The sequence below is a fragment of the Hippocampus comes genome, unplaced genomic scaffold (genome assembly GCF_001891065.2).
Source record: "Hippocampus comes isolate QL1 unplaced genomic scaffold, H_comes_QL1_v1.1 scaffold48, whole genome shotgun sequence".
Lineage (NCBI taxonomy): Eukaryota > Metazoa > Chordata > Actinopteri > Syngnathiformes > Syngnathidae > Hippocampus > Hippocampus comes.
This window is the reverse complement of record NW_017808403.1, coordinates 981,470-1,000,065: the sequence shown is the minus strand read 5'-3', so window position 1 is coordinate 1,000,065 and position 18,596 is coordinate 981,470. Positions and strand designations below refer to the sequence as shown.

The 18,596-nt window shown below is 48.5% G+C and overlaps 2 protein-coding genes across 6 annotated transcripts in view; both read right to left on the bottom strand.

Moving 5' to 3' along the window:
- The window catches only part of adam19a (ADAM metallopeptidase domain 19a), a 40,120-nt gene extending 39,140 nt beyond the window's left edge, over window positions 1-980 (bottom strand). Inside the window, exon 1 of the mRNA XM_019858210.1 lies at window positions 714-980. Coding sequence (XP_019713769.1) covers window positions 714-831 — 118 coding nt within the window. The 5' untranslated portion in view covers window positions 832-980. The remainder of the gene's footprint in view (window positions 1-713) is intronic.
- Window positions 981-2,720: 1,740 nt separating this feature from the next.
- The window catches only part of lrch4 (leucine-rich repeats and calponin homology (CH) domain containing 4), a 23,205-nt gene continuing 7,329 nt past the window's right edge, over window positions 2,721-18,596 (bottom strand). Inside the window, exons 2-18 of one of the 5 annotated variants that reach the window (XM_019858443.1) lie at window positions 11,436-11,580; window positions 11,222-11,351; window positions 11,000-11,105; window positions 10,677-10,923; window positions 10,519-10,603; window positions 10,298-10,427; window positions 9,700-9,785; window positions 9,579-9,631; window positions 8,670-8,849; window positions 8,117-8,188; window positions 7,987-8,041; window positions 7,853-7,907; window positions 6,755-6,844; window positions 6,588-6,679; window positions 6,384-6,521; window positions 5,309-5,386; window positions 3,393-4,937 (exon numbers count right to left, since the gene is read on the bottom strand). In XM_019858443.1, the coding sequence (XP_019714002.1) occupies window positions 4,752-4,937; window positions 5,309-5,386; window positions 6,384-6,521; window positions 6,588-6,679; window positions 6,755-6,844; window positions 7,853-7,907; window positions 7,987-8,041; window positions 8,117-8,188; window positions 8,670-8,849; window positions 9,579-9,631; window positions 9,700-9,785; window positions 10,298-10,427; window positions 10,519-10,603; window positions 10,677-10,923; window positions 11,000-11,105; window positions 11,222-11,351; window positions 11,436-11,580 (1,928 nt within the window). In that variant the 3' untranslated portion in view covers window positions 3,393-4,751. Of the gene's footprint in view, window positions 3,200-3,392; window positions 4,938-5,308; window positions 5,387-6,383; window positions 6,522-6,587; window positions 6,845-7,852; window positions 7,908-7,986; window positions 8,042-8,116; window positions 8,189-8,669; window positions 8,850-9,578; window positions 9,632-9,699; window positions 9,786-10,297; window positions 10,428-10,518; window positions 10,604-10,676; window positions 10,924-10,999; window positions 11,106-11,221; window positions 11,352-11,435; window positions 11,581-16,363; window positions 16,506-18,596 lie in introns of those variants that run through there. The other 4 variants (XM_019858445.1, XM_019858442.1, XM_019858441.1 and 1 more) reach the window with 4 other exon arrangements.

Here is an 18,596-nt window from a genome sequence, read left to right as displayed (position 1 = left end):
ACGAATGCTGTCTCTTTGCGCTTACTCGTTCCGAGACGACCGCACACGCACTTCGCAGGAACACTGAGTCACAGGCCATTGTCATGTTTTGCATTGGAAATATTTACACAATGACATAATTTTTGCCCATTTTTGGAAGTTTTTACAATGCTTGCAACTTGCGTAATTCGTAACATTCTGACACCATTTAAACGGGTCACTTGTGTTCTTTTATTCGAGCGTTTTGATGCGACATTGAGCGTGCTGACTAAAACAAACCAAAACTGAGAATTTTGGGGTCAGCACCGCTCAGCTTGTGATCCTAGAATCGCCCCTGCGTGCAAACGCCGTTCGCAGCCTCGAAAAGCGTCAGTCGGGGTCGTCGTAACCGAGGCGCCCACGAGCAATTTGGTGAGCTCGAGCCACCAAATTCTTCCTTTTAAGGACAAAGAGAGCAAAAAGAGGCAACGGGGAGCAGCGGCCAAGTCGAAGACGCCAATTTGCGACGGACTTGTTTCGGGCAGCAGCCACGACGGACGCACAACCGCCAACGAAAAGACGAACAAACTTGGCGCTTCAGAAAGTTTCTCCGGCGGCAAACGCGTCGTATAATCCGTCCGAAAATACGCTGGAAGGAGTCTTTTGAATTATTGCTGTTTTGTGTGTGTTGTTGTTGTTGTTGTTCCGGTCAGCAGCATCCACGCGCAACTGGTTGACTCCCAAGTTTGACTCACCGTCTCCGCTGGCTCTTCCCTGGGCGCCGTTCAGCGAGAACAAAGCGAGAAACAAGAGCAGAGAGGCGCACGCCGCCGGCGAGATGTGCTCATTTTTCTGCCTGTGTTTACTGTACATCCCGGTGAGCCTCCGTGGTGCCGCCGCGGCCGCCCCGTCCTCCCCCCGTCTTCGTCTTCGTCCTCGCCCCTCGCCCCGCTGCTCAACTCTGCCTAGCCTGGGTGCCTCCTCTCCGTTCTCCAGTTCCTCTGAGTGTTGTCAAGCTAGCTGGAGGAGACAACAACGTCATCCGTCTTGAACTTTCAAAATAAACGATCTTGTAGGTGTCGTCCACGAGGATAGCTTTAATTGTGAAGTCCAAAGTACTTGCTTCGCACCATTTTTAAACTTGATAAGAGGTGAGCTTCATTAGCCAGTTCCCTCCACGCTGAGAAAAAGGGAGGAATCATCCATGTAACGAGTTCCATTTTCCATCCGACGTTTGCTCACAAACACAAACACTTTATCCTGTTGAATGTTTACATAGTTGGACTTGGATGTTTTGAAAAGATGCAGCATGAAAAATGAATCCATTTTTACATTGAATGATTTCAATATCAACCCACAATCGATTTAGATCGTATTAATAATTGTAAAAATCTAGACAAACACCATGAATTGTCCGCCAGGGGGCTTCCCACGGGAATGCCCGTATTTAGACGTATTCAACGAGTTTGATGCTTGGCTACCGACGACTTTTATTTCTTGAGGTATCGTCATGAGAATATACATTTTGACCGAAAATTATTTTTTTCCCCAATTTACTGTGAATTAGGGCGATTGTTATTACATTTGTATCTTCAAACCCCAATGTGGTCGTGAAGCCCATCAGGCGAGGCGTTCGAGGGACTCGTGGCAACTGATAAATTCATGCAAAGCAATTTCGAAAGGTGCTGGGACTGAAAATTCGGTTAGGAGATGTTTTATTTTCTCATGGCTGGTTAAAAGTTTGAGCCGTCAATTAAAAACATTCTTGCACCTGCCAAACAGTGATTTCGTTCGAGGAGTACAGTATGCCAATCGGTTGAGGCGTTCAAGGTACTCGGGACAACGGTGGAAACGCTTTGGAACGGCAAAGCCCGTCATCATTTTAATAGATGTTCATTTAAGAATCTATCACCGTCATGATTTTAATAGACCACCATTTAGAATCTGCCTCTTACTTTTTACCGGCCAGGTAGCCACCTTTTGCCCAAAAAAAATGTTAATTCACATTAGTAGCCATCCATTTATTATTCGGGAATAATTTTTCACTGAATTCGTGGATTAAACCTAATTTTCTCAATAGGCTGAATAGAAGTATGTCTCATTCCATTGATCTCGTTGAAGATTGAACCGATTTTCTCGACTCGTGTTTGTCCTCATTCGTTTTTTTTTTTTGTCTCACTCAAGGGCAAGGGGAGGCTGACCAGAGGGATCATTAACCTGATTGAAAACCCTCCAAGCGCAAAGCTTTTAAAACGACCACATAAAAGTAACTATTAACCTGCCCAACCGCACACAACAATCCATGCATGTTTTTTCTTGGGCCATCATTCGTCCTTTACAGCGTGTCGCCTGATTTGCTGAATATACACAACTGCGACCCAAATACCATCATCATCATTTCGACCACATGACATGGACTAATTCTGTTGTTGAAAACAAAAAACAAACAAAAAAGATCCAGTTCATATCTTGTTTTATGAAATACTTTGCTACTCAGTATTTTAAAAGTACGGCTCAATAAACCGGTAATAATTATACGCTAGCTGTTGGCTGCAACACTAACTGGTCAAGCGATGTAAAAAAGCTGTTGATAAAATTGCAAAAGTACAAAACACTTGAAAGGAAAACATTCCTTACCCATGGTCACAACAATTAGCTTAATTTAATTTCTGCTCAGTCGTGGATGGGCGGTGTCAAATTCATATATGGAACTAAATATACACTATTGACACACACAACAAATTAAGGGATAACTTGTTTTTCAAATGCTAACCCGGGAAATGTTTGTATCATAATGGAATTTGAAAAACTGGTGGATTTTGCCTTTACGGGCTACATAAAATCATTTGGCAGCCCAGATCTGGCGCTCGAGTCTTGGGTTTGACACCTGTGCGCGAGATCACAAAGATGTGCTTGCAACGGGTCAGAGCACGTTCTTCCAAATGTCGGATGAAATAAAACTTACATGGCATCACAATCAGAGCCCAAAAGCTAATTTATCTGTTGCTATGGACCGCCAAGTCATTTCATTGAAGGTGGGCAGAAAAAAATCCTGCAATTCTGGAATGACCCAATGACTCTGGTCCACCATCACGACATTGAGCTTGTCTCGCCGTCAATTCAACGCCGAGGCCTTTTCCAGCCACGTCAAGCCAGCCATTTCCTCCAGAACCCGGACGGTGCGGGCCAAGCGGCTCAGGCCGTCGTCCTCCGCGGTGAGCTGGGGTGAGCACAAATCATCCTGAGGCGGGAGGAAAGAAAAAAAAAGTTGGTACAATTTTACAGATTGATGCAAATGTTGAATTTGAATGACAAACTTCAGTTTGATAGTTCAGTAATACTCACACAGGCAGGTCCAGCTCCCTTAAAGGCAAAATTGGGATATTTTGCGCATGTAGTTTTTATTTTTTTAATAATACCACCAAAAAAAGCAACATGTCAAAGTCCATTTTTAATACATTCTTCACAACAGGAGGGGAGAACAAATGTAGCAAATCTATTTGTAGAAACTTGAAAAAGGGAGTCTCAAAAGCGTATAAATATATAAGAGATAGCTGGGAATTTTTGCTCTATGGACATATTTCGGAGTTCAATTGGAAACCGGCGGCAAGGGCCAGGTCGACTGAAAAAATAGACATTTTGAATTCATACATAGAATGCAAACAGTAGGCCAAAACAAAGACCGAACAGTCGAAAAACAGCAGCGGGAGACAGCCGAGCTAACGGGACAAATGGAGAAAGCCGAGAAATCCACGTACAGCAGTGGTCATCCGTTTGACCTTGGTATCGATACAAAACAGTGCAGCGACTTCACTGACCTTAACTGTCTACGCGCAGTACGGCAGATACATTAGGTGCACATACGGAGCATCGGGCTCGCTTTGACCATTTTGCCCCACTTGGGATCCAAGTCAGCAAAAGACCGATTGTCGGATTGGAAATCGGCCTGAGTGGATAATGGGCGGCGCACACATATCGATAGCTGGACTGAATTTGTTTTGGGTTTTTTTTTGTGTCATCCATTTGAACTTGTCATCAATGCAGAAATGTTTCAGAAGCGTTTCAAATGTGCAGTAAGGCCGTGTTTGTCAACTAGACACGGGAGACTCTGTGGAGGGGATCAAGGATTTACTCATGGCAAAATAAAAGGGAAAAAATAAACCAAATCAATCTTTCGGTTATTTTAAGCCTAAATGGTGCAATATTGATCACGTTTAATTTCCCTTCGGAAGCTTTTGCGAGTGTTTTAGTAAAAACCTTGCAACAAAACCAACAAAACGAACTTCAAATTATAAAAAATATATATTATTCTCTTTACATTTATACAAAGTCAGCTGGTCGTCAAACATCACTGACATGTTGGAACAAAAATCTTTATAAGCATACACACGCGTGTGTATGTGTGTGTGTGTATATATGTGTGTGTGTGTGTGTGTGTGGTTTGTACCTTTAGAGTTTGGACACTAGTCAAAGTCTTTTCGGTTTGGAGGCACTCGGGTCTCATTTGTACATGTTGGAAATAGTAAAACCGATCTTAAAGTAGACATTCACAGTTCATCTTCAGCTCACACGGCCCCTTTTAGGATGCTCACTTCCTTTTTTCCAAGACCCAAGCAGTGCAAAAAATACAAATAAAAGAGAAAAAAAAATCTTAACACTAAGTTGTCACCCTGTATAAAACGGACATTCTCGGGAGAAAATGCAGGACCTGTAGTGGTTTTCTACGTGGTACAAGGCTAAGCGAAGGCATTTCAGTGCTTTGTGTGTGTGTGTGTGGGGGGGGGGGGGGTTGCTTAGGCTAGCAGGTAGTAGTAGACGACGTAGAGCAGAGCCATGGCGGCGCAGTAGAAGAGCAGGAAATCTCCGGCCAGCAGCGGGGACTGCGGGGGTCCGTCCTCCAGGCCCAGCAAGGCCTCGACGCAGCTCAACACGCGGGGCGGCTTAGACAGAAGCACATCAGAGCACACACACATGTCCGTCTGGACAGGGCAAAAAGGAAAAAAAAACAAAACAAAAAACAAGACACGACAAGGAAGTGTTAGAAGCAGGGGAAGACAAAAGCCAAGTTTGGACCGGCGACCGGGGCGTTTTGAAGCCGCTCGTGTCGTCGGTCCAACTGTGACGAGCAACACACAACACTTTATACAGTTAGAAAGCAGTCACAAGTTTCCCGAGCAAAGTCGGCCCGGCGTTGCATCGAAAAGAAGAGTCGGTGCTTTGTCGCCATCTTGTGGCTTCGACGCATATTGACGTGCCCCCTTTTGAGCGGGCCGTCCGTCTCTTCCCAGTGAGAAATCTAGTCGCTTGAAAGGTGCGATTCAAGTCCAAGTCATGAGCATTGCTACTCTACCTCGGGCACGCCCAGCTTGCGGCAGGCAGCGATGAAATTCTCCACGTTGAGTCGACACTTGGCTGAACTCAGTTTGGGCTGAAAGACAACAAAGAAAGCGTCGAAAAGGCCCCGATTCACTCAAGGGGAGCATGCGCATGCAAAGACACAAGCTCATCGACTCACTGGAACAAACCAGATCAAACGAAGCAATGACCTTTTTATCGGTGACATATGTTAGTGCTCTCTTCCGATTCCGTCTGGTCAAACTTTGTTCTGCAGTGGCGGTCCCAAATTGTCCATCATTAACTCATTCAATCGCAGCCATTTTCACTGGAGCAACCCCCTCAATCCCAGCGTTTTACTGGATTTTGACTAATCTTCCAAGGCCCACAGAATATTTGGTTCTAACGCTACATAAATATGGAGCCTACCAAAATAAAGTTTAGACTCTCTTCTTTCAGCAGAAAAAAAATGTTTCTATCTTTTTCCATTCTTCAGCAATCGGCATTACAAAATGGCTAAGTTTCATGAAAATGGCGATTCCTGGGCAAAAAATGGAGAAAAAGAGCTTTATGTAAAAGCACGCATTTCAAGCACGTGAGGCATCACTGCCACCTACTATTTATTCACAGATTGCATTAGACCCTCCTCCTCTCTATGACGCAAAAAAAAAAAAAAGACAGAGTACAAGTATGTCCTTGGTAGGCATGGCCGAATTTTAAAAAGACGTACAAGTACGTCTTTTGGAATGAAAGAGATAAAAAGAGGCCCCACCTATAGGGATTTTTTTTTTAGGCTGATGCCAACCGTGATAAACTCCGATCCCCGATTCATCGCCCGACTCATTTCTTATCCCTGTTTCTGTCTCTCGAGAGAGAGACAGCGAGAGGATTTTTTTTTTAGGCTGATGCCAACCGTGATAAATTTCGATCCCCGATTCATCGCCCGACTCATTTCTTTCCCTGTTTCTGTCTCTCTCTCGAGAGACAGCGAGAGAGCGAGAGAGAGAGATATATGTGTGTGGGATGGGGGGAGGGATTTCTGGGATCAACCAGGAGCATCGTGTCCACTTAATATGTGAAATGAGACGCACCACAGCTGGGGACGGAACGTGGATGATGGACACAGAGCGCGCTCGAACACTGTTGACCAGCTGGCAGAGGACGGTGCCGTCGCACAGCGCCTCCGCCAGGTCCTCGCCGAGCGTGATCTTCAGGCGCGCTTCCAGCGTCTGTCAAACAACATCGTGAGCGAGCGGCGACACATTTCCAAATGAAAGTCAAACGATCCGGCTCACCTTGCGGAGCTGCGCGGCGTCTGCGCTTTCTTGGTCGGGCGAGCGCACGGTGGCGCGGGATTCGCTCCTGCTCATCTCGCTGAAGGGCAAACCTGCGGACAACGCAGATAGCGGCATCGCCGGCCGGCTCTTGCTGAGCTCACCGCTTGGGTTTATTCGGCCCTCACCTGCGGGTCGGACGTTGCTGCGGGACGACGTGCGGAAAAGGAAGCTGTTGGGTTTCTGGTTCGGCGCTGAGGGCGGAGACGCCGCTCCCTCTGGAAGAGATTTTATTCCTACTTTGGTACATGGCTGAACAATTTGGAAAAACAATCTCATTACGACTTCTTTTCCTCCATTTTGTCATTTCCTAAGCAATTCTGTTCCTCTGTATTTCAATTCAACAGCACTACAATATAAAGCAGGGGTCCCCAAACTACGGCCCACGGGCCGGATACGGCTCGCCTCCACCTTTTGCCTGGCCCCCTGAACAATGGTAGAGATGCATTATTGTTTTCTTTTTTTCTCTCTCTTTCAATGTGTCCACATAATTGAGACTTGTACACGCATGGAACTGAACATTCTACTCCACCTCCCTCCCTGAAAAAAAATAAAACAATCCTGGACACACCCGTCAAATAAAACGGAAAAATGGTCAAATGATTAAGTCAGAGAGAAACGGATTGGTTATTATTATGATGAAAGTAGAAGACAAAAAGTCTATAATTAAATCTAAATATAAGTATATTAAAAATGGGTGAGCGGGGGTGAGTCCAGGTTTTGCTTTTTTTTTTTGCTTTTAGCTTGGCTAGCATCCTCCTGTTGCCCACCTCCTCCAGAGTGTCCAGAGAGCAGCCCAGGACAAGATGAAATGAATATGCTTTCTCCCTTTCATCATTTTGCTGCTGTAAATTAGGAATTTCTCCATTGTGAGACAAAGAAAGGTTTTCTTATCTTATGTTATTTTTTTTTGATTAATAGTCTTGTTATTTATTTTCAGATTTTTTTTTCCCTGTCAAAATCCCAGAGAGGGTTAATGCTCAGGTTATGTCTGGATTTTGGGAAAACAATAAATGTTTGTGTTGAGACACCTCTGCGATCGTCACACTTTTTGTTACAAGTTGAGCCCGGCCCCCCCATCATGGAAGGGAAATGTTATTTGGCTCCCCCCACAGGAAACGGTTCGGGGACCCCTGATATAGAGCATCAGATTTGTCAAAAGTAAATGTTGCGGCCTATAGCCAACAGGGAAATCCTTTTCCTCCACCCGGACGATATCAAAGTACCTGTTCCGCTCCTGGTGCGTTGAAGAGAACACGGAGCGGCGGCATGTTCGGTGCTCTGAAGGAAAGGCGAGGCAACGGTGAACAAGGTTGCGTGTTTGCAGCGCGCAGCTCGAAGGAGGAGGAGCACAACTCACTGCGCGTCCGGTTCGGAGGGCGCCGTGGGAGGGACTGCCTTCTGGAGACGGGCCGCTAGAGGGAGCCAGAAGACCTTTGATGAGCAGGGCAAGTCGTCATCGCGTTCGACGTGATCAAATCTCAACTCACTCGGAGCGACTACTTCCTGTCGGCGCTGCAGAGGCCACAAGACTTCCTGTTTTACTGAATGACTTCAGCAAGCTGCAGCAAAAAACACAGACGCGGATCATGACATCAGCACGATGGAGCTAATCCAGCCTTTTGGAGCCAGCTCAAATCTTCAGCATTCATGTTTGCATCAAAACAGTTTTGGTTTTGTCCTCTTGTGACTGTCGTTTAATATGCGATTATTCTTCCCCATAGATTATTTTTTTAAACAATAACAAATAATAAACAAATCTGTTTTTCAATTCCCACTATCAGATTGATCATCCGCTATGTGTCTGCAGGTAACGTTGCCCCAAACACTTTGGAATTCATCCCGCCGTTTTTACGCATCCCTGCATCTGAAGCCGGAAGCGCGCCCACGGCCCGCTCCTCTCACCGTGACATGATCATTGAGGCCGGGTGAAAATCCAGAAACATTTTCAAGCAACGCCGTTTGAGACATTGTCTTGCAGAAATATCCAAAGACACTTTACCCCGTCCGTCAGACAATTCGGAATAGAATCAAGTTTAGTACCTGGCCTTCTCCCCCTGCTGCTGCTGCTGCTGCTGCTGCTGGCGCTCTCGCTCCTGCCAGATGAGCAGCGTTCCTGGCCGGCGGCGCTCTTCCGTGGTGGGGCTGGAGGGGGACTGGGGTGACGGCGAGGCCAACAGCGGCGGCTGCGCTGGGGCAGAAACTTCCACATGAAGACTGGACCTGCACCAAAGAACGCAGGAAAGAAAACGACAGCGTCAGAGCCAAGTTCCATACAGGTATGAAACCGACAGTGCATTTCCACCGAAAGCCCAAGCAACATCGCTGACTTTTTGTCGGGTCATCGGCCGGGCACAAGATGAATTTTTGTGAGGTTCAATTCTGATAATTGGCAGCGGAGTAAAATTCGGATCGATTATTAATCGTCCAGTTAATTGAAAAACATGTATGAAATGAATCAAATAACTTTTGAACTTGTGTTAACAAAGGAATTACAGGCAAACATATGCAGTCATGTTTGCCAACACTTTGTCTTTTAAATTTCAGGGCAATTTTACAACAGGGAGAAAAATCTGCTCATTTTTTGGCCATTATCTTTGTCTTAGGTGCTAATGTATTCATGTGTGTGCGTATAAACAGAGAGCGAGAGAGAGAGAAATGAGCCTGCTTCATAAAACGTGGAGAAAAAAAAAAGAAGCAGTGTGACTATTTTTCCTCATGGCATTGACACTTGCCATTGTGTGATCAATGTGAAAAGCTGCGGAGAGCAGCGGACAGAGGTGAGGTAACGTCTGCCCGACAAGAGTGTGCAATGGGAACTGCCGTCTATTGACTTTCCCCCGGCTCTTCAAATATTGTGCGGAGTGACCTTGCGAGCGCACGCGGACAGCGCCGCGGGAAAAGGCTTCATAAGGGCGCCGACCGCAGGTCAAAGATCACGAGGGGACATACCGGTGTATCGCAGCGTCCTTGTTATTGGACAAAGCGGTTCTCTCCTTGGGCCCCTGCAAACCAGTGACACAATCAAGAACAGAAACAGGATGTTGCGCAATCCGCATCTTTTGCCTCATACCGGCGCGGCCAGGGCCGCCGGACGCTCCGCCTTCATGTCCTCCTCCTCTTCCTCCGTCACGCCGCCGTCACCCGCTCGGCCGTTGACTAAGGACGCAGCAGAATGAGGGTTGAAGTTTTGCAAGCGCGCAAACGCGACGCAGAAATCAGAAAGGTCGCGTTGTTGCCAGACGCAAATGGAGGAGCGACGACTTGGCTTGAGTATTCGGATCATGTGTCACACGAGTCACTCACCGCATTACGAGACAAGCCGATCAAACTAAGTCATGTCAAGTGAAAGACGTGATTTCTTTTCCCAAGTCCCGGAGAGCCACAAGAGATGGCTGACAGAGCCGCAATCGTTGCGGAAGAGCAGGAAGCACACCGGAATTGTCTTTTTTTTGGCCCTTATCACGAGACGTCCTTCACTTTTTAAAACAAGATCATTGTGTGTTTATTTTTGTTGATTCATTCTGGTTATTTTTTTAGGATTTGACCTCACTTTTATAGAGGAGGTTTGTTCGTTTGAAAAGGCTTGGTTGAATTTAGTTTGATTGATGTGGCCCCGGATGCCTCATCGTCCGTCCGGGAAGAATTGAACACGGGCATCTCGTCCTCACCTTTGTTGGCTTCGACAGGAGATTCCTCCTCCTCGTCGTCGTCGTCCTCCCTTTCTTCCTCTTCGAGGTTTCTCTGGTCTCTGCTGAGCTCAGAAATGCGGAGGGAGCGTTCCGAGAAGTCATCTGCCGACTGGGCACGCGCACGCAGTGAAGCAAGGGCTCGGTCATGAGAGCGGCAGGCGGACATTGTTGCGCGACGACGGCTCCGGGTCAGGACTTGCCTCGTTGCCGGACCACCTCTTGCTGCCGCTGTCCACGCTGTTGAAACCCGAGTCCGGCCCCCCGAACAGCTCCTGGTCAGACAAACTGCAAGAGGACGACGGGTTCTCCGTCACGGCGGGGGTCGAGCAAAGGCGGCGAGGGGCCGCAAGTCACTGACCAGCCGTTGAAGCCGGTGGGCCGCAGGTGCCTCTCCAGCTCCTCCTGGCTGCGCTTGCAGGCCTCCATGTTGAGATACTTGAAGATGTGGTATTTGCCCTTGGAGCAGATCTGCGCGGGGGGCATCTGGAGCGGGTTGTTGTCCAGAGAGATGCTCTGAAGGTGGCGCAGGTGGCGGTAGCACAGGGGCACCTGGGTGATGCGGTTGCAGGACGCATCCAGGCGGACCAGAGGGAGCTCCGAGATTTCTGGACGCGGGAGAGGGAGGGCAATTTCGCGCTCGGCTTCTTCTCAGGGAGCTCACTCGCCATTTGCTCTGCGTACCTTCGGGCAAGGAGGTCAGCTGGTTCCTCCTCAGTTTCAAGTCCCGCAGGCATTCCAGCTGGCCCAGCTCCGGCGGCAAACGCCGCAGCTCGTTGCAGCTCACGTCCTGACCGGCCCCCAGCATTAAAAAAAAAAAAAAAAAAAAAGGCACGCCCCAAAAGCACGCTATCGGGTGAAAGCCGTCCGAGCGTTTGTGCGTGCGTGTGTGTGCGTGTACGCTACCAGCTGTCGCAGGTGTGCGAGGGCAAAGACGGAGGCGGGCAGCGAAGACAGCTTGTTGTTGCTGACGATGAGCACTCGCAGGAGGGGAAGCTCAAACACGGACGCGGACAAACTGGACAACAGGTTACGGCTGCCGAGGCAAAAACGCAACGATTCGGATTCTTCACGTGGCCACACATTGTTGAAAAATGAGCTCCTTGTGCGTGCGCGCTACCTGAGATTGAGGTAGGTGAGGGCCTGGAGGTTCCCCAGGCAGGGGGAGAGCGAACGCATCCCATTGTGGTAAAGACTGAGCGTCTCCAGTGAGATCAAGTGACCGAGCTCCTCTGGCAGCTCACAGAGACGATTTTTTGACAGATCTGCAAAAAAAAGCACAAATTCAGCCGTTGTCTCCCATTCCCGCACTGCTCTTGACGGGCGGCCGCTTCACTTGTCTGACTTAAAGAGAATTTGGCACAGTTGTACAGTTTAGGTCGAAATGTTTTGGCATTGGGGGGGGGGGGGGGTTACTCTATTGATTCAGCTCAAATGCCAAGTTCCATCAAAGATGGATGCTTGGAAGAACAAACGGTTCAAAAATACGGCTTGCAAATGTAGTCGAAATAAAACTGAATTGCACTTAACAGAGCTACTTGATGGATTTTTTTTTTTTTAGAGCAGGTTTGTGAGTTTTTATTCTACCCACAATCTTGCTGCTGTCGACTGTAAATTTCCCCAGTGTTGGACAAATAAAGGATATCTTGAATTTCTTTCAAAAAATATTGGACGGTACTTTTTATTACAAAAGGGAAAAAAGGTCACAATAAGCATTGTGGAAAAAAGGTAAACTACAATTCCCAAACAACGTTCTACTGTACAGTCTAACATAAATACCGCACCCCCCCACAAAAAAAAAAAACAGCACATTCAAAACAAACCTTGTAAGCTTATGTGTGAAATGAGTTCTAGTGTATTTTTAAACGTGAAATGTCATGTTGGTGGATTTTCATTTTATTCTTCTTGTTTTTATCCTCCCGCCCCATTCATGAAAATGTTTTTCCCCCACTTTTAGTGATTCCATTTTTCTTCACTATAGTCACCTTGCCACTTTCACACTTTTAGCGCACTTCAGATTGGTGAAGAATTCTTCCACAGCGGGAGTGACTGACCAACACTATTATGGGAAAATATGAAGTTGATGAGCAAATCTTCGACACATGAGGTGACGATATGGAGGTACGCGCTTGAATTAAAAAAGAAAGAAAGAACATAAAACAACAATTACTTGTCAATGTAATTGTCAGTTTGACAACGGCTGCAATCAGCTCTCAGCGGTGAGTGGAAAAAGCTCCATCGAGCACTTTGCTTTCGCTAACACGGACGGCAGTCAGCGGCAGAGTGCCCGTTGGCTGTTTACTGATTTGTTTTGGGAAAGCGCCGTGGCTGGAGGAAGCCATTTTGGATTACAAGCATGGAAAAGGGATCATACGAGGCACGCACCGGGACGGATTGGGACGCTGCCGTACCGGAGTGATGATTCTTTGAGTTGCGGGGGAGCCGTGCGAACAAAAGGTGGTGGGAGGGGGGGGGGGGGGCGGGGGGAAAAAAGGGGGGGGGGGGGGGGGGGGGGTCGGCGAGAATGGTCTTCACTGGGGGATGGAACGCCGAGGGGCCGTCTGCTATCCGGAGCCATTGTCCGAGAGACAGCCGAGATGCGGGAAAGTGCCCGACACCAAATCCATTCAACTTCCACTCCAAGTCAACCCAAACGCCTCGACGCAAGCACGTTCACTCAACTGCTGCTCAGTGCCTCGTTTTGTCAGTGGGCCCCATCACACCTTATCATTGGATGAATAAAATACACACTTTTTTTGTTGTTTTTTTTTTCGTTTGTTTCCAGATTCGATAAATGATCACTTAGATGCGCGTGTGCTGACATTTTCAACAACATTCCGTCGTGCTGCTTCGTTCCCTCTCCTTTTCCTCGTTTATCTCATGAGGCGCTGCTGTGTCGAGTAGCGCTAATGCTAGCCCAGATGGCAGCAAGCACGCGCACGCCGGCTCAAGGCTCTCTCTTCTATCAGTTCAAGAAAAACAGATGAAGAAGAAGAAGAAGAAGAGACCAAGTTGTTGGATTCTCTGATGACATGCTGACACCTCACTGGTCTGAATGCGAGTTGCCAGCCGCTGGCGCTCAGCAACGCTACGCGTTGCCGTGATACAGCACCGCACAAGTGAGCGGGCTGCGGTCGAGCTGGATAAGCTGCCAACGTATCAAGGCGCTGAGAAATATAATCCTGACACACACACACACACACACACACACACACACACACACACACACACGTCGGAGAGATACATCGCGCGAGAGTTGCCGTCGTTCGTCCACTTCAACATCCATCCGCTCAGCCGGCCTTTGTTTGGCCGGCGTTTCCTTTTATTTCAATGTGGGTCACCGGACAAGGGATGAAAATGCTGCACGGCCCCGCAAGAATGTGGGACAACATTCCTGATCAAGCGACGCGACAGGGAGTCCGATTCAAGAGGAACGGCCAGGAAGGGATTTTCCTGAACCAAAGGATGCTAGTGGTGCTGTCCTGCCGTTTCTACGCGTTTTGACATGATGTTTAGATTGAAGCTACGATTTGGACATGACCGTCGCTCATCTCTTGACGGCGACTGAGCGGGAACAGGTGCTTTTCTAAAGCACGCATGGACCCGATCAAAAAACGGACGCCGGCGGCCTCTCGCTACAGCCTGGAGTTTCAAGGTCGCGGGAGTAGCTTTGAAAGTGACACGTATCCTCCGCAAACAACCAGGTACAGACGACGTACAGCGTGCTATGGATGTCTCTAGATGGTGGCGGTGGGACTTGAGTATCCCCCGAATGCGACCGATGGACCGAGATTACAGCAAGTCCCGGGTTTACCACATACTCGACCTACAACGTTTGGACTAAACAGAGCACCTCGTCCGCCGTGGCTGTTTGTGCGACGGGAGTACCTATCTTTGACCGCACACCGGCGAACATGGGTCGAGACTTCAGTCGGTCGACGGTGGCGACCATAATTAAACTCATTCAGTACCGGCCAATTCTGGACCAAGTCTGAAAAGACGTTTAAAAAACGTCTTTTGGAGTGAATGAGTTAAGGACCGAGACCGTATTTTGGCACACTTGAAGGGTTTGGCCCATCATGAGGCAACGTTCTTCGATCCTTGCCCAGATGGAAAAGACGACTAAGGTTCTGGATCGAGGTGTTCCGAGCACGACCCACCGGCACCGGGGACGACGCGGGAGACACGCTGGAGAGACGACTTGTCTCCCGGCTGGCCTGGGAACGAGCGCCTCGGGATCCCCCGGGACGAGCTGAGAGAAGTGGCCGGGGAGAGGGGGAAGTCCGGGCTTCCCCGCTCAAGCCGTTGCCCCCCGCTACACCGCCCCGAATAAGCGCCAGAGAAGGGATGGATACCGCGCCGCCGTTTCAGGAACGTGATTTCATGACGCATGTTGATGCTTTGCAGAATATTCAAGAGCAACTCAATCGAGCCAAATGGAATACAAAAGTGTCCCTTTGAATTGTTCTGCGCTAGAAACGGTATTGGCTTGAGTACACGTGAACGTTTCGGTTTTATGGATCGGGCTTCTGCAAAAATCAAGTCGCACAAAGGATTAGAAAGTGAAGCCTATCCACCGAGGAGCAGAGTTTGTTATTTTGCCTCCAAATTGCAGCCTTTGCCATTTGTGACATTGCCTTCGACGACACTGCGCGGTTGATTTCAATTTGGTTCGCCGTGCGGCCCGACTATCGATGAATACGAATCCCTTTGGAGAGGCGTCAATTATTCACAGAGTTCCACAATTTGCAGCAGGACCGGGTCGCTATGCCGGGCATGACGCCATCTTCTTCCGGAGCCACCTGAGACGACTTTGAAATGGCATCAACACTTTTGGGGATCTCAATTGGGCTCGTAACTCCTAACGTCGGGCGCCCTAAACATTTTGGCGAGGGCTGAGCGTCGAACACTTTGCACTTCCTCAAGCGCGGCTCCTATCGAGTGTTTCTACATCGTCATGGCCAAAGAGCGCTCGAGCGGAAGAGAACAGCGCTGAGTGATGTTCAAATGGACGGCCGATGATGCGGGGAGTGTCATGTCCTTGGCCAACAAATCCCCTTTGACTTGATTTCCTCCCACACACTTCCATCTCCTCCTCCTCCTCCTCCTCGCACAGCTTTCACTCCCACTGACTGACTTGCAGCTCGGGGCAAACGCTGCAGATGACAAATATACATTTTTGCATCGCAAGCCCACTCCAAGAAGCCCGCTTACGTTTTGCCTCACCGGTAATGTGAAAGGCCTTCGTCATCCCACCAGTGAGCAGAAATTTCAGACTGTTGTCCATTATCAAAAAAAAAAAAAAACGCATCAATTCATTTGCTAATCGATTCATCGCTGCGCCTGGAAGAACGTACGGTACCGTGGGCCCCTATTTTCAACGGCCAAGTTTTCTGTGTTTTGTGGGGCGAGGGCGTGAAGGGATCGATGGCATTCAGTCCGAAACCGAATCCTGCGCGGTGAAAAGCGAGAGACGTGCAAACAGACGGAGGCGATGGCGACACGTTCCGATCTCCGTGGCAACGGCTTGCGCGCGGCTGAGCTGTGAAAACACAGCGGCCGCCCACCGCAGAGAAAGCAAAGTATGTGCATCGCTGAAACCAGGCGCCGGCGCGCCGCTGGGTCATGTGACCCGTCCAGGCTTCGGCGGCAGGTTTCATTTCTGGACGCCCAAACGGAAGCCGAACTGGAAGGGCCACAAACGCAGCACATCACCAACTTCCTCCGTGCGGCGGGTTCATGAATCAGCCCGGTTGCGTAACCGCCGCCGTGCCTTTCATTATTCACCAGCGAGTCCCCGCGACACACACACACACACGCACGCACGCACCCACACACACCAGTCAGCTCCTTGTGCTGCGGCCAGCAAACTAAACAAAACGCCAGAAGTAGCGCCTTGAATCCGGCCTCGCGCCAGTCAAGTGAGTACTTGTAGGCGGACTGCCTGCGCTCTTGTTACCTCCCCAGGGACTGGGGAGGGCTCATCCCCGCCCCCCCCTTCCAAGCAGCTGCCACGGAGCTTTGAAATACTTTCAAAGTGCAACTCACGATCTGAATCATCGAGCAAGGCTGGGCCTCCGCGTGCGTGACTGAATGCCGCCCGGTGCTTCCGGGGTCAACTGCAAATCCGAAAAAAAACGAATCTGAAAAATGCTGCCACAACAGGCAGACGCATTGCTGACATCAGCGCATCGGTTGGGGCGGCAAGACCCAGTGTGCCGTTTCTAACGGCAAGACAACGCAAAGCGGAAGCGAACGGTGAGCCCACATCCGCAGCCCGGGGGAAATAAAGCGAGCGGGTGTCTGCACACGGGCTCACCCAACCGCACGCGGCTGATGTAAACAGCTACTTCCACATTGAGCGCGCAGCCGCGCACCGACACGGGAAAACCATTTGTCACCATCCAATATTCCATCGATGTAATCGAGTCATCGGAACAAAATTGAGTTTGCGTGATTCCGCGCCAAAATGTGCACGTGAGACGCAGCTATTGTTGTCGTCCACGTGAGGTTTCCGTCGTCGCGTTCTACACTGTCGTATCTGTGAATTTGTGTGTGCGCGGCTTTAAAAGGTTGGGCCCGGCCTGGTGAGTGACGTGGGAGTCAGCGAATGAGCTTGAGATGAGGTGAGCGGCTAACCGTTAGCTCATTAAATGCCTGGGCGTCGGTTTGCGGCCGTAGCAGCGCAAGCGAATGCGATTAAACATGTGACCGTCCGTCGGGCATCGAAATAAGTTCTAATTGGTGAAGCGATGTCAAATTAGCTCGCATCCATACAGTGTCTTGGCGATCGTAGACGTACTGTTGTGGTCTGTTAGTTCTGCTTTGGGGTCAAACTTGTCGACTGTGAAAGCACATCCAAGTTTTTGGGGGCTATCCGAAGCTAATTTAGCATTTTTATTGTTATTGTTCGTCAGCTCACAACGGTAGCAAAGCTACAATCGCATAAACATCGAGCCGATCCAATTTAATGTGTTTTGTTCTGTTTCTTATTCTCAGTACGAGCACTATGTAAGATTGAGAAGGACTATTTTGAAAAGTTTGTTCTCAAAACAGATATTGGATATAACTGACCCTAAAAACTCATTTTTGGCACTTCAGAAATTGCATTTAGCCAGTCTATTTTTCCAAAGCTCTCTGTACTTCTATTGAAATAGAGAGGAAGAGTATTTCAGCCATTTTTCCACCAGTTGTTTTGTTTTTTTAATTAACTCTGGCAGTGAAAAAGCAATTTCTTGTGCAGAAAAACAAACTTCCTCTGCTGGAATGGATGTTTTTGTTTTTTTTTTAAATAATAATAATTTCACACTGTACGAACATGAGTATGGACATTGTTATCATTTCATAAGAAAATGCTGCACCTTGTCCGCTGTGAATTCCAAACATGAGCATCACTATCAAAGTCAGTCCGGGAGCAAAGACATTCGATACGGCGGCGTCTACAGGAGAGCCTTGATGATTCGTCCAGCCTGAGGATGGACGGCGCGTCTGCTCATCAAACGGCAACCGCGCATGTGCCTACAAGGCCCAAGCTTTGTTTGCCTCTCGCCGGAAGCGTATCTTCTTTGTGCGCGCGTGTACAACCTTTGACCTTGTTGGAGCTGAGAAGTTGCCGCCAGGGAGGGAGAAAGGCAGGAAGGAGGGGAAGATTGTTCTTTCTTTATTTATTATGATCGGGAACACTTCTGGGCTTTTTCATTAGCCCCTCAAATCACCGTGAACACAAAGACCAAGTCCACCAGCAAACGATCCAAACCAAGAATACCGTCAAAAATAACAATCAGCTTGTGTGCTTTGCCTCTTGGTCCCCATAGGATGGACACCTGGCTCGCAAGGCACAGATGGTCATAATTAGCCGAGGACGGCGGGTGTTGCTTTAGCTCGCACCGGAGCCGGAGATTCATTTCAGTCAACCTGGAAGACGTAATCCTCTTTTTGCGCATGGCCGTGACACAGTAGTCCGCCTTCATCCAATCGCGCGATGACGCTTTCGTCACCGACAGCCAAACGAAACTGGGCTACACGCAAACTTACAATCGGGGCCAAATGTGAGCGTTTTCCTCAAATCAAAGATGCAACAATGAATGGATTACTCAACAACTAATTGGTTAGCAAATTCATCTGCAACTATTTTGAGAATCGATTAACAGCTGAGAGGCGTTGTTTCATGTAAAATTATCCAAATCCTCTCAATTCCAGCCCCAAAAACAATTCTTCTCCGATAAATGTAATGGTCAAAGAGAGACAAGAACGTTTGGTTTCGTTTTTTTTTTTTTTTTTT